Source organism: Leopardus geoffroyi, chromosome A2, assembly GCF_018350155.1.
Source record: "Leopardus geoffroyi isolate Oge1 chromosome A2, O.geoffroyi_Oge1_pat1.0, whole genome shotgun sequence".
Classification (NCBI taxonomy): Eukaryota; Metazoa; Chordata; class Mammalia; order Carnivora; family Felidae; genus Leopardus; species Leopardus geoffroyi.
Genome location: NC_059331.1, coordinates 19,994,672 through 20,010,574, shown reverse-complemented (window position 1 = coordinate 20,010,574; position 15,903 = coordinate 19,994,672). Strand labels below are relative to the sequence as shown.

Sequence of the window (15,903 nt, the reverse complement as noted above, 5' to 3'; positions counted from 1 at the left end):
TTTTTTCAACGTTTATTTATTTTTGGGACAGAGAGAGACAGAGTATGAACGGGGGAGGGGCAGAGAGAGAGGGAGACACAGAATCGGAAACAGGCTCCAGGCTCTGAGCCATCAGCCCAGAGCCCGACGCGGGGCTCAAACTCACGGACCGCGAGATCATGACCTGGCTGAAGTCGGACGCTTAACCGACTGCGCCACCCAGGCGCCCCTGGCTTCTCAGTCTTTTAATGATCCTCCTCTTCTCTGACTTCTTTTTCCTTTTTCTTCTTCTTATTTTAAATGTCAATATATTTTTCAGAGAGAGGGAGAGCACAGGCAGGGAAGGGAGCGAGAGAGGTGGACAGAGGATCCAAAGCAGGCTCTGCACTGACAGGAGCAAGCCCCACAGGAAGCCCAAACTCATGCACGGTGACATCATGACCTGAGCCAAAGTCTGATGCTCAACGGACTGAGCCACCCAGGCATCCCTTTGTTTTATTTTATGTTAATTTATTTATTTTGAGAGAGAGAGAGAGAAAGAGAGAGAGAGAGAGAGCGCATGCACATGTGTGCGGGTCAGGGGAGGGGCAGAGAGAGAGAAGGAGAGAGAGAATCCTAAGCAGGCTCCATGCTGTCAGTGTGGCCTCTGATGTGGGGCTCGATCCCACAAACTGTGAGATCATGACCTGAGCTGAAATCAAGAGCTAGGATACTTAGCTGACTGAGTCACCCAGGCGCCCCCTCTTTTATCTCTTTAAAAATAGTTCTTTGAATAGAGTTCAAAACCTTGGTGACGGCTGATGTGGTCACCATGACAGGAAAAGCCATTTCTCTCAGTGTATTACATTGTAAAGCTGATTGCATTTCTTTCCCAAACTATACAGTTTAATCCTAAATACAAAGCAAGGTCTGAAATGTGACTGATTAGAAAAATATATAAAACAACCGGTGATTTAGGACTTCCATTTTTTTAACTTAAAAGACTCTGTAAAAGCTTCTTTCTGAAAGGTTATTTTTTGTTTGTTTTTTCCTGACTGCTTAGTGTGCTTAAAAGTCTTGCTGCATGTAGACATATGCTTTAATCCTACTTTACCACTCAGCTTTGGGACTTAAAATCAGGAAAACATGTTTCCCACCTTTTAGAAATCCTATAATGTCCTGTACAGACCTCTTCAGGGTAAATGACATTCCTTTTTAACCCATAAATCACAAGAAGTCATTACAGGGGCCCCAAAAAAGAAATTCTTAGTAAATGCTTGATAAACTGTTCAATTAAATAAAAATTTCTTGATTCACAGCAGATTGATTGGTACTTATTTGACAGATGCACTTATCCATTCATTCACTCCATAAATAGTTACCTAATGATCCAATATCCAAAATTCTGTGCTTAGCACTCACTGGGGAGAAATGGTACAAAGACACATAAGAAAGCTCCCATTCCAATGGGGAAAATCTACATGCATGTGTACATTACAATGTAATATCTAGTAATGGGATAAAGCTAGGTATAGGGTGTCATCATGGGCACAATGAAGTCCCAGGGCCTTATTCTACCCATAAATACTGAGGAGAGTTTCACATAGTTGAGTTTTAAAAGATAGGAGTTTGGGGCACCTGGGTGGCGCAGTCGGTTAAGCGTCCGACTTCAGCCAGGTCACGATCTCGCGGTCCGTGAGTTCGAGCCCCGCGTCAGGCTCTGGGCTGATGGCTCAGAGCCTGGAGCCTGTTTCTGATTCTGTGTCTCCCTCTCTCTCTGCCCCTCCCCCGTTCATACTCTGTCTCTCTCTGTCCCAAAAATAAATAAACGTTGAAAAAAAAATAATTTAAAAAAAAATAAATAAAATAAAATAAAATAAAAGATAGGAGTTTAACAAGCCAACAAGGGTAGGGAGGCATGAAAGAGCAAGGCATCTTTAGGGAAAGATATTGAAGTCATCAGGATGCGGGAAATAAAACTAAAGAAATAGAATTATATCATGCTGGGCCTTTTATGCCACACTAAATAACAAGAGCTTTAGGTTAAGTGGGAGCTGAGGTGAATAGTTTGCATTTTTTAAAAGATAAATATGGGGGTGCCTGGGTGGCTCAGTTGGATAAGCGTCGGACTTTGGCTCAGGTCATGGTCTCATGGTCTGTGAGTTTGAGCCCCACGTCGGGCTTTGTGCTGACAGCTCAGAGCCTGGAGCCTGCTTCTGATTCTGTGTTTCCCTCTCTCTCTGCCCTTCCGCCGCTCATGCTCATGCTCTGTCTCTCTCCCTCAAAAAATAAACATTAAAAATATATATTAAGCTTATGGAGAGGATGGTGGTGTAGGAGGACGCTGGGCTCATGGCACGTCCTTCTGATCACTTAGATTCCACCTACACCTGCCTAAATAACCCAGAAAACCACCAGAAAACTAGCAGAACGGAGTCTCCGGAGCCAAGCGCAGACGAAAGGCCCACGGAAGAGGGTAGGAAGGGCAGAGAGGTGGTGCGCGTTGCACGGACTGGCGGGAGGGAGCCGGAGCGGAGGGGCAGCCTGCTGGCCAAGCAGAGCCCCTGAGTCTGGCTGGCAAAAGCAGAGCGGCCGGACAGAGTGTGTTCCGACAGCAAGCGGGACTTAGCATCTGGGAGGTCATAAGTTAACAGCTCTGCTTGGAAAGCGGGAAGACTGGAGGACAAAGGGAGGGAGAGCTGCTGAGCCCCGGGAGGACAGAGCTCAATTTGGCAGGGAACAAAGGCGCTAGCCAGCGCCATCTCCCTCGCCCATCCCCCAACCAAAATCCCAAAGAGAACCAGTTCCTGCCAGGGAAATTGCTTGCTCCCCACAAACACCCAACGCTGTGCTTCTGTGGAGCCACCCCTCCAGCAGCGGGTCTGACTCCCTCCCGCTGCCACAGGCCCCTCCTGAAATGGATCACCTAAGGAGAAGCGAGCTAAGCCTGCCCCTCCTGCCCCCGTGCACCTTGCCTACCCACCCCAGCTAATATGCCAGATCCCCAGCACCACAAGCCTGGCAGTGTGCAAGTAGCCCAGACGGGCCACGCCACCCCACAGTGAATCCCGCCCCTAGGAGAGGGGAAGAGAAGGCACACACCAGTCTGGCTGTGGCCCCAGCAGTGGGCTGGGGGCAGACATCAGGTATGACCGCGGACCCGCCCACCAACTCCTGTTATACACTACAGCACAGAGGAAGTGCCCTGCAGGTCCGCACCACTCCAGGGACTATCCAAAATGACCAAACGGAAGAATTCCCCTCAAAAGAATCTCCAGGAAATAACAACAGCCAATGAACTGATCAAAAAGGATTTAAATAATATAACAGAAAGTGAATTTAGAAATATAGTCATAAAATTAATCACTGGGCTTGAAAACAGTATAGAGGACAGCAGAGAATCTCTTGCTACAGAGATCAAGGGACTAAGGAACAGTCACGAGGAGCTGAAAAACGCTTTAAACGAGATGCAAAATAAAATGGAAACGAGCACGGCTCGGATTGAAGAGGCAGAGGAGAGAATAGGTGAACTAGAAGATAAAGTTATGGAAAAAGAGGAAGCTGAGAGAAAGAGAGATAAAAAAATCCAGGAGTATGAGGGGAAAAAGAGAGAACTACGTGATACACTAAAAAGAAATAATATACGCATAATTGGTATTCCAGAGGAGGAAGAGAGAGGGAAAAGTGATGAAGGTGTACTTGAAGAAATAATAGCTGAGAACTTCCCTGAACTGGGGAAGGAAAAAGGCATTGATATCCAAGAGGCACAGAGAACTCCCTTCAGACGTAACATGAATCGATCTTCTGCATGACATATCATAGTGAAACTGGCAAAATACAAGGATAAAGAGAAAATTCTGAAAGTAGCAAGGGATAAACGTGCCCTCACATATAAAGGGAGACCTATAAGACTCGTGACTGATCTCTCTTTTGAAACTGGCAGGCCAGAAAGGATTGGCATGAGATCTACAATGTGTTGAACAGAAAAAATATGCAGCCGAGAATCCTTTATCCAGCAAGTCTGTCATTTAGAATAGAAGGAGAGATAAAGGTCTTCCCAAACAAACAAAAACTGAAGGAATTCGTCACCACTAAACCAGCCCTACAAGAGATCCTAAGGGGGACCCTGTGAGACAAAGTACCAGAGACAACACTACAAGCATAAAACATACAGACATCACAATGACTCTAAACCCGTATCTTTCTATAATAACACTGAATGTAAATGGATTAAATGCGCCAACCAAAAGACATACGGTATCAGAATGGATAAAAAAACAAGACCCATCTATTTGCTGTCTACAAGAGACTCATTTTAGACCTGAGGACACCTTTAGATTGAGAGTGAGGGGATGGAGAACTATTTATCATGCTACTGGAAGCCAAAAGAAAGCTGGAGCAGCCATACTTATATCAGACAAACTAGACTTTAAATTAAAGGCTGTAACAAGAGATGAAGAAGGGCATTATATAATAATTACAGGGTCTATCCATCAGGAAGAGCTAACATTTATAAATGTCTATGCGCCGAATACCGGAGCCCCCAAATATATAAAACAATTACTCACAAACATAAGCAACCTTATTGATAAGAATGTGGTAATTGCAGGGGACTTTAACACCCCACTTACAGAAATGGATAGATCATCTAGACACACGGTCAATAAAGAAACAAGGGCACTGAATGAGACATTGGATCAGATGGACTTGACAGATATATTTAGAACTCTGCATCCCAAAGCAACAGAATATACTTTCTTCTCCAGTGCATATGCAACATTCTCCAAGATAGATCATATACTGGGTCACAAAACAGCCCTTCATAAGTTTACCAGAATTGAAATTATACCATGTATACTTTCAGACCACAATGCTATGAAGCTTGAAATCAACCACAGAAAAAAGTCTGGAAAACCTCCAAAAGCATGGAGGTTAAAGAACACCCTACTAACGAATGAGTGGGTCAACCAGGCAATTAGAGAAGAAATTAAAAAATATATGGAAACAAATGTAAATGAAAATACAACAATCCAAATGCTTTGGGATGCGGCGAAGGCAGTCCTGAGAGGAAAATACATTGCAATCCAGGCCTATCTCAAGAAACAAGAAAAATCCCAAATACAAAATCTTAACAGCACACCTAAAGGAACTAGAAGCAGAACAGCAAAGGCAGCCTAAACCCAGCAGAAGAAGAGAAATAATAAAGATCAGAGCAGAAATAAACAATATAGAATCTAAAAAAACTGTAGAGCAGATCAACGAAACCAAGAGTTGGTTTTTGAGAAAAATAAACAAAATTGCCAAACCTCTAGCCAGGCTTCTCAAAAAGAAAAGGGAGATGACCCAAATAGATAAAATCATGAATGAAAATGGAATTATTACAACCAATCCCTCAGAGATACAAACAATTATCAGGGAATACTATGAAAAATTATATGCCAACAAATTGGACAACCTGGAAGAAATGGACAAATTCCTAAACACCCACACTCTTCCAAAACTCAATCAGGAGGAAATAGAAAGCTTGAACAGACCCATAACCAGCGAAGAAATTGAATCGGTTATCAAAAATCTCCCAACAAATAAGAGTCCAGGACCAGATGGCTTCCCAGGGGAGTTCTACCAGACGTTTAAAGCAGAGATAATACCTATCCTTCTCAAGCTATTCCAAGAAATAGAAAGGGAAGGAAAACTTCCAGACTCATTCTATGAAGCCAGTATTACTTTGATTCCTAAACCAGACAGAGACCCAGTAAAAAAAAGAGAACTGCAGGCCAATATCCCTGATGAATATGGATGCAAAAATTCTCAATAAGATACTAGCAAATTGAGTTCAACAGCATATGAAAAGAATTATTCACCATGATCAAGTGGGATTCATTCCTGGGATGCAGGGCTGGTTCAACATTTGCAAATCAATCAACATGATACATCACATTAATAAAAGAAAAGAGAAGAACCATATGATCCTGTCAATCGATGCAGAAAAGGACTTTGACAAAATCCAGCACCCTTTCTTAATAAAAACACTTGAGAAAGTCAGGATAGAAGGAACATACTTAAAGATCATAAAAGCCATTTATGAAAAGCCCACAGCTAACATCATCCTCAATGGGGAAAAGCTGAGAGCTTTTTCCCTGAGATCAGGAACACGACAGGGATGCCCACTCTCACCGCTGTTGTTTAACATAGTGCTGGAAGTTCTAGCATCAGCAATTAGACAACAAAAGGAAATCAAAGGCATCAAAATTGCAAAGATGAAGTCAAGCTTTCGCTTTTTGCAAATGACATGATATTATACATGGAAAACCCAACAGACTCCACCAGGTCTGCTAGAACTGATACATGAATTCAGCAAAGTCTCAGGATATAAAATCAATATACAGAATCAGTTGCATTCTTACACACTAGTAATGAAGCAACAGAAAGACAAATAAAGAAACTAATCCCATTCACAATTGTACCAAGAAGCATAAAATACCTAGGAATAAACCTAACCAAAGATGTGAAAGATCTGTATGCTGAAAACTATAGAAAGCTTATGAAGGAAACTGAAGAAGATATAAAGAAATGGAAAAACATTCCGTGCTCATGGATTGGAAGAATAAATATTGTTAAAATGTCAATACTACCCAAAGCTATCTACACATTCAATGCAATCCCAATCAAAATTGCACCAGCATTCTTCTCGAAGCTAGAACAAGCAATCCTAAAATTTGTATGGAACCACCAAAGCCCCGAATCTTCAAAGGAATTTTGAAGAAGAAGACCAAAGCAGGAGGCATCACAATCCCAGACTTTAGCCCCTACTACAAAGCTGTATTCCTCAAGACAGCATGGTATTGGCACAAAAACAGACACATAGACCAATGGAATAGAATAGAAACCCCAGAACTAGACCCACAAACGTATGGCCAACTCATCTTTGACAAAGCAGGAAAGAACATCCAATGGAAAAAAAGACAGTCTCTTTAACAAATGGTGCTGGGAGAAATGGACAGCAACATGCAGAAAAATGAAACTAGACCACTTTCTCACACCATTGACAAAAATAAACTCAAAATGGATGAAGGACCTGAATGTGAGACAGGAAACCATCAAAACCCTAGAGGAGAAAGCAGGAAAAGACCTCTCTGACCTCAGCCGTAGCAATCTCTTACTCGACACATCCCCAAAGGCAAGGGAATTAAAAGCAAAAATGAATTACCGGGACCTTATGAAGATAAAAAACTTCTTCACGGCAAAGGAAACAATCAACAAAACTAAAAGGCAACCAACGGAATGGGAAAAGATATTTGCAAACGACATATCGGACAAAGGGCTAGTATCCAAAATCTATAAAGAGCTCACCAAACTCCACACCCGAAAAACAAATAACCCAGTGAAGAAATGGGCAGAAAACATGAATAGACACTTCTCTAAAGAAGACATCCGGATGGCCAACAGGCACATGAAAAGATGCTCAATGTCGCTCCTCATCAGGGATATACAAATCAAAACCACACTCAGATATCCCCTCACGCCAGTCAGAGTGGCCAAAATGAACAAATCAGGAGACTATAGATGCTGGAGAGGATGTGGAGAAACGGGAACCCTCTTGCACTGTTGGTGGGAATGCAAATTGGTGCAGCCACTCTGGAAAATAGTGTGGAGGTTCCTCAGAAAATTAAAAATAGACCTACCCTATGACCCAGCGATAGCACTGCTAGGAATTTACCCAAGGGATACAGGAGTACTGATGCATAGGGGCACTTGGACCCCAATGTTTATAGCAGCACTCTCAACAATAGCCAAATTATGGAAAGAGCCTAAATGTCCATCAACTGATGAATGGATAAAGAAATTGTGGTTTATATACACAATGGAGTACTACATGGCAATGAGAAAGAATGAAATATGGCCCTCTGTAGCAACGTTGATGGAACTGGAGAGTGTGATGCTAAGTGAAATAAGCCATACAGAGAAAGACAGATACCATATGTTTTCACTCTTATGTGGATCCTGAGAAACTTAACAGAAACCCATGGGGGAGGGGAAGGAAAAAAAAAAAAAAGAGGTTAGAGTGGGAGAGAGCCAAAGCATAAGAGACTCTTAAAAACTGAGAACAAACTGAGGGTTGATGGGGGGTGGGAGGGAGGGCAGGGTGGGTGATGGGTATTGAGGAGGGCACCTGTTGGGATGAGCACTGGGTGTTGTATGGAAACCAACTTGACAATAAATTTCATATATTGAAAAAATATATAGATATATTAAAAGATAAGTATGGTGGTGCTGTGGACAGTAACTCAGGGTAGGAAGATAGTAGATTCAGGGAATCTGTATTTGGGGAGAAATGTGAAGGATCTGGGGTGATAGGGGGGATGGAGCAGGGGGAGTGATTTCGCTGATATTTGGGAGACAGAAGTTGATAAAATATAGTGGTTAAATGAGAAAGGAAGCAGATATAGAGAGAGGAGCCTAAAAGGATCCCAAAGTTTTGACATGGATCTCTGAGCAAATGATAATGCCTTTCACTTGATTTAAGGAACACAGGAGAAGTGTATGTGTGAGGAAAGAAAATGAATTCAGTTTAGATATGCTGAGGTAGAAATGTCTGAGGAACATATAAGGGCAGATGTCTGGTAGGAAAAAGGAAATGAGGCTCTGAAGCTCAGGGGAGAGATCTTAATCAGAGATTTAGATTTCAAGGCTAAATATTTACAATTTTATTCAGAATGATAAAATGTCACAAAAACAGTCAGAGCTACTAATGTCCTACCAGCTGCTGCTTCTTCCCTCCTGCAGACTGTTTAACACTCATCAGCCAACATCTATCAGGATATGCTATGTGGGTTTGCAGTCTGCCATGCACTGGAGCCTCCCGAGATATGTCTGTCAGATCAGCAATGAGACTTACAGTGCAAGAACAGCTGGTCCTCTCTGGAGCCTGTTCCCCCAAGCTCAAACCTGTCCTCAGCACAGAGGTGAGAGTGTCCTGGCGATACTGAACACTAGACTAGCACTGTTTGATTGATCAGATTGACTGCTTTGTATCAACACTCTGTGCACCTGATCTAACACATTCCTAACTTTTCATGATCTCTGATAACTAATTCAAGGAAGTAATATATGACCAGTTTAATACCTAATTATTATGAAAGTATACATAGCTGGCATCATCAGCTCAGTGAACTAAAAATTTTTTTTAATATGAAACTTATTGTCAAATTGGTTTCCATACATTTCCATACAACACACAGTGCTCATCCCAACAGGTGCCCTCCTCAATGCCCATCACCCACTTTCCCCTTCCCTCCCACCCCCCATTAACCCTCAGTTTATTCTCAGTTTCTAAGAGTCTTTTATGGTTTGGCTCCCTCCCTAACTTTTTTTTTCCCCTTCCCCTCCCCCATGGTCTTCTGTTAAGTTTCTCAGGATCCACATAAGAGTGAAAACATATGGTATCTGTCTTTCTCTGTAAGACTTATTTCACTTAGCGTAGCACTCTCCAGTTCCATCCATGTTGTGACAAAAGGCCAGATTTCATTCTTTCTCATTGCCAAGTAGTATTCCATTGTATATATAAACCACAATTTCTTTATCCATTCATCATTTTTTTTTATCCATTCATCATTTGATGGACATTTAGGCTCTTTCCATAATTTGGCTATTGTTCTAAGTGCTCCTATAAACATTGGGGTCCAAGTGCCCCTATGCATCAGCACTCCTGTATCCTTTGGGTAAATTCCTAGCAGTGCTATTGCTGGGTCATAGGGTAGTTCTATTTTTAATTTTTTGAGGAACTTTCACACTGTGTTGGGACTGAACTAAAATTTTTGAAGGCTTATACAACTACACAGATCCTAATGGAAAGAAGAAAGAACGTTTAACAATTAAATCTAGATTTAAATTCTGCTTACTAGTTTACTCTTAAAACTAAAGAAAGGAAGTAGTGTTTTCAACTAAGGACCTTACAGTTTTATTATGTGAATGGGAAGGTGGTATAGTTCTCTAATTTAGTCTAGGGGTTTTTAAAAGATCAAAACATTTCCAGCAACTCTACAAAAAAGAACATTTTTTTCACTTTTCTTCTTTTAAAATATTTTATTGTTTCTTGAGGCTCAATTACAAATAATAAGCCCAAAGAAAAAACAACTGATGCATTAATAACCTCACGTGGACCAGAGCTGGGGTGTCTCTGCTGGGCTTAGATCTTCTCTGTGCAGTAAGCCTGAGAAAGCATGTAGTGAGCACAGACAGTGTGTGTGGTGCTGTGATCATGGAAAGAGAAGACACAATCCCTGGCACTCAAGGATGATTAAGTAGGGTGCTCTGGTTTTTAAACTGCAGCCCATGGACTTTCAGTGGTCACACAGAATACTGGGTGGGGTTAAGGGGCATAGTGAGATTCCTATTATTTCCCCTTTCCCTTCAACAGTGAAGTAGTTCTATTTTACCTGTTTTATTTATTGAACTTCCTCATAAAATTTAGCTTAAAGAAAGGATTCTTGGGGCGCCTGGGTGGCTCAGTCGGTTGAGTGGCCGACTTCGGCTCAGGTCATGATCTGGCGGTCCGTGAGTTCGAGCCCCGCGTTGGGCTCTGTGCTGACAGCTCAGAGCCTGGAGCCTGTTTCGGATTCTGTGTCTCCCTCTCTCTGACCCTCCCCTGTTCATGCTCTGTCTCTCTCTGTCTCAAAAATAAATAAAACGTTAAAAAAAAAGAAAGAAAGGATTCTTCCATATACAAAAATAAGTAATAAGTTTACAAATCTCTGACCTAGGAGGAAAACAGGAGCAGCCAGAATCTGCATCTCCATAGCCCTGACCTACAGTCTTACCTGTGCACAGCAGCTGTAGCTGTCATCCCTGCCACAACTACCTTTAGCCACAGCTTTCCTAGACACACATGCTGGGAACTACTGGTGACAAGGAAATTCCACATGCCCCCATCAGTAAATGTATCATTTTATCCCTATGCCAAAGTGAAGCAAGGTGTTTTAATTTGCGGGCAAGGTCTATCAAGAACAGAGGTACTGGGAAGCATGCAAACTAACTGCTTTCCTTTTGTACTGTTATAACTTCCATTTTTAATTTTCTTGTATATAACATGCAATTGGAAAAATGAAACCATGATTTCAGTTTTTAAGTAAAAAATAAAAAAAATAAAAAACCCATAAAGCACTTTGAATACAGGAAGTTTCCAAGCAATATAAAAGCATCCCCAAATTTACTTTCTCCCCACCCCACCTAGAAGATGACCACAGAGAAATGTCTGGATGCCCTAAAACTCTAAGTTGGCTATAAAGATCATCTCACCCATCACAGCCGGGCTGGCCTGTAGAGAAACAGAAGCCTGGAATGTCTCCTTGACTCCTCCCACCTTTCACGATGAAAGCACTGCTGCACTTGCTCATGCTTAAAGGCTTCACTGCTCTGCCCAAATATATGGTCTGCTGCATATCAGACCCGTTCTGTGGCCTCTCTTCCAATCCAAGGAAAAGAGGAACAATGGAATCAGACCAACCTTCCCTTCAGTCTGGAAGATGCTCTCTCCCCTTTGCAGGGCTGGAATGGCATTGAGGGCTTGGCTGCTCTTAGACAGGACACCATTAACCTACTACACTGTGAACGCTCTCTCCCACATGCAGCAAGGCAGGGCCCAGGATACTGTATTCTGGAGCTGGACCTCTCTGCTGAACTTGCTTTGTTCTATGTTTCTCTTATGTGTTTTCTCTGGCACTGAAGAGTTGCATCGTCTTCTCTCTCTGAGGTGGTAACAGCCAAGACTGGGGTTGAACTTCCATGTGGAAATAGGCACAGGATAAAAAAGAGGCCACACGTGACTTCAAGGTAAACTGGAATTTGAGGCAAAACTCCCTGCTAAGTAAGAAGAGGTCACCTAATCTTGTTTTTCTTTCTCTGTCATCTATCTTCTCTGAAGGCCAGAGATGCTTATGACCCAACCAATACCATCCTTATACAATCTCAACCTCACCACAACCTCTAGTAACTTTTACCTGATCTGCTTGCCTTCTCTCATATCATATAAGGAAAAGAAGACATCAGTATCTTCTCCAATGGTATTGTAGGTGAAACTCTTCAGACTGAGGAAGAAGTGATGTGGCACTGGCATCCGACAGGTTTCTCCATGACGTGGGCGCATCGTATCTACCTAATGAGGAAGGCAAAAAACAGTGATTCCAATTTTAGTTATTCATGCATTGGTCATAAATAAAATGAAAACTAAATGACTGGCTTTCCTCATACTACCAAAGGGGATAATTTAAGAGAGAGAAAAGGTGTTTTCTCTGCTAGTAAGGGAGTACTGTGTCAATATGCTTGGTTTGAAGTGGGCAAATATGCAGCTGGGAGAAGTAAACTGAGTGGAGGAGATATAGGAACAGTAATTCCAACTTATGAGTGAACTTAAAGTCTCCACAAGATCACAAATTCATAAATTCTCCACAAACTTCTAAATTCAAAGTTATTTTTTGGAGACACTGTCACCCTGATGCACTTGATTTACATTGTTAGATGGTAATAGCTACCATACTAAATGACACTTCTATTTTCTCCCAGATGGATTCATTTTAGTCTCCCGTCTACTTTATTTTAATTGTGCTTAAGTAAATTTGCACAGAGCAGTGAGTGGAGGCCAGGCAAATCTGCTTAGAGACCAGGGCCATTTAGATTAAAGGCAGCACACAATCAAGACATCAGGGGTGGCTATCACTGGCTGGTGCATCCCCATGCTGTGATCTCTTAAAAGAAAGAGCTGAGGGAAATACTGGGAGGTCTAGTTAGACTGCTTACCTGGGATGTGCTTTGCTGTACGCTCTGCCGGCTAGATAAGTGCTATGGAAAGAAAAAAAGAAAAATTCACTCAACTGGGAAAGAAAGTAACTGTTATTCAGCAGCCTCTATATGTTAGGGATTCTGTAGTCTTTTACTTATATGTTCTCATTTAATTCTGATAAAAATCTTGGTGTAAGAAAGTGACGTGCTGAAGATCATACAACAAGAAAGTGGCAAAGTCTGGATTCAAACCCAAGACTCTCCAGCTCAGAGTACCAACCACCCAAGTGATGGGCTCTTGCTAGTAGATTTTTGCTTTGGTGCTGTTTGCTCCACACCCTCTACCACCTCCTGAGCTGCAAGATCCAGCTTATTCAGGCTTTCTACTCTGGAGGATGTGTAGTCTTTAACCTGAAGCACCCCTCACCCCCAACATGCTGTTCCTTTGCTGCTGGCTGATGTTAGAAGAAGCAGATTCCAATCCCAGATAAATGTAAAAGGGTTGTGAAATCAGATAAATTGCTTACTCTCTCCAAGAGACATTTTCCTCACCTGTAAAACTGAGATAAAAGCTTTTATTGTCTTTCTCTCAGTTACTGTGAGGCTCAAATTACCTAACAGGAAGCTGCATGGAACAGTAATTAGGGACCTAAGTGCAGAAGTGAGACCACCTGGTTTTAAATCTTGACTCACATTTGTCTTTGCTCATATAACATTTTGTGCTGAACTCAACCTCACAGGGTTTTGTGCAGATTAACCTGGTATGGTAACCTGGTATGTTCAGTCCCTGGTCTTGTTAAATGCAACAATGAGAGTTTCTATTTGCTCTCTTTGGGACCTAGAAGTGGGAGACAACACTCATTTGGTGAACTATTCTACACCACGTGGGTAGGAAGGATGGTTGCTGAGTAGACTGATTTCATTTTTTTAATTTAGGGTTAAATGTGTCCATTTGGAAAACTGAATACAATTAGATGTTAATTTAAATGTATCTTACTAGCCATATTTGCTAATTATTAAGTATTCATGTGTATTATTAGCTATATTAGTAATTTATTATTATTAATGTTCATTGATGGCACTATATGTTCCCATGATGCATATTAAATATAATAAAATAGGCCTCCAACAGCTGGGGAAATCATCACATAGAATGTATATGTATAAAAGAAAATGTATACAAAAAGGTTTCTAAAAAATTAGGCTTTCTGGATGCCCGAGTGGCTCAGTCCATTAAGCAACCAACTCTTGATTTCAGCTCAGGTCATGATCTCATGCTTAGTGAGACTGAGCCCCGTATTGGGATTCTCTCTCTTCCTCTCTCTGCCCTTCCCCTGACTCACATGTGCACACATTTTGTGTTCTCTCTCTCCCAAAATAAATGAAACATTTTTAAAACTCAGGCTTTCAAAAAAAAGTTTTCTATGGTTTACTGACCCATATCCCACTGGGAAGGTTATTGGCCTAAAATGCTTTCCATTGTTCTATTTTACATTCAGGGACTACACTAAGTGATTCTTCTCAAGTGGAGTTACTGATTAACTCCTAAAAATGACTACCAATCCTCAACACAAATATTCAATTATAACTACATACAGGAGTTTATAGCTAATTTCGGTGAACTCCCTTTTGACAATAACAAATGTCATTCTAGATTTTAGAACCACCAAATTTGAGGAGAATTTTCAAACCAGTCTAACAAACGTTGTGTGGGTAAGGCATCAAACTGACATTCTGGAACCTCTTTCATGGCACCGTAGGGAAAAACCACTTCCCCTTTAGGTGGCATTCAGCTGGCCAGCTGATAATATCCCTCTTCAGAACCATCACCACCTGTATTAGGGCCGTAATGTATTATTTCTGTGTGTTTGCTACCTAACTCTAGACTTTGCCCTCCCAGAGAGCAAAAAAACCCTATCTTAATCATTTTATATTTGATTTTTTTTTTCAACGTTTATTTATTTTTTTTGGGACAGAGAGAGACAGAGCATGAACGGGGGAGGGGCAGAGAGAGAGGGAGACACAGAATCAGAAACAGGCTCCAGGCTCTGAGCCATCAGCCCAGAGCCCGACGCGGGGCTCGAACTCACGGACCGCGAGATCGTGACCTGGCTGAAGTCGGACGCTTAACCAACTGCACCACCCAGGCGCCCCAATCATTTTATATTTGAAGTACACAGGGCAATGTACATCAAAAATATAAATTAATTAAGAATTGCATGGACATTGCTAGTGGGGGTATATATAGTCATTTTGGAAAAAAATATGGCCTAATGTATTAGCGCTGAAAATGTTATTACCTAACCATTCAGCAATTTGTCTCCTGGTTATAAACCTCATAGAATTGCTTGCTGTTAATGTTACCATCATATTTTATAATTAATTACATAAAATATTCAAAGACCTCTGTGAGTATATATAAAAATATTTGGCTGGCCAGATGTCTGTCTGGTGAGCCAAATACTAATACTTCTTTCTTTTAAATCTGTATTTCTGTTAATACTGGTAATCTACCTTTTCCTAGGAAAACTTTTTTATTTCATCCAAGTTTTCTCATTTATTACCAGATAATTAAAGAAAATATTCTCTTACAATTGCTTTTGTGTCCTTTGTGTTTGGAATAAATTTTCCTTTCTCATTAAAAAAATGTATGCACTACATTACTGTTCTGCCAAATTTCCCCCATACAGAAGGCGTTTTCAGCCCTTTGAAGTCTTTGGTTCATTTAGTCTACAAAAGTCTACCAATATGGGAAAAAACCCTGCAACTTCAGACATTCTATTCAATTGAATAACACAATTAATTGCCTGCTATATATATTTGGAACTGTGTTAAGTATTGTGGGTCTTACAAGGAAATACAAGATCTATTTAGTCAGATCACTAATAAAACGATGCTTCATTGCTAGCAAATTTAATCAATTGATTTAAGTCCAGAAATGAAAGTACAAACATTGATCTAATAAAAACATTAATTAGCACTAGAAGATAACAGACTAATACAGTTCCCAACACATGCTAATGTGGAAAGATAACAACTTAACAGGAGGTTACAATGTAAGTATTCTGTTAGATCTCCCCACAATTTAGAAGCTCTTATATAATCTTCAAGTGTCCACATTCCCAAAAGAGGCATAGCTAATTAAAATTAACACAAATACTTTGTTGTTGC

The 15,903-nt window shown here is 41.2% G+C and overlaps 1 protein-coding gene across 15 annotated transcripts in view; it reads right to left on the bottom strand.

Annotated features, from left to right (window-relative positions):
• The window catches only part of DOCK3 (dedicator of cytokinesis 3), a 585,953-nt gene that overhangs the window by 186,402 nt on the left and 383,648 nt on the right, over positions 1-15,903 (bottom strand). For all 15 annotated transcript variants that reach the window (XM_045492946.1, XM_045492954.1, XM_045492948.1 and 12 more), the window contains 2 exons: positions 12,751-12,792; positions 11,955-12,109 (listed from right to left, as the gene is read on the bottom strand). In XM_045492946.1, coding sequence (XP_045348902.1) covers positions 11,955-12,109; positions 12,751-12,792 — 197 coding nt within the window. The remainder of the gene's footprint in view (positions 1-11,954; positions 12,110-12,750; positions 12,793-15,903) is intronic.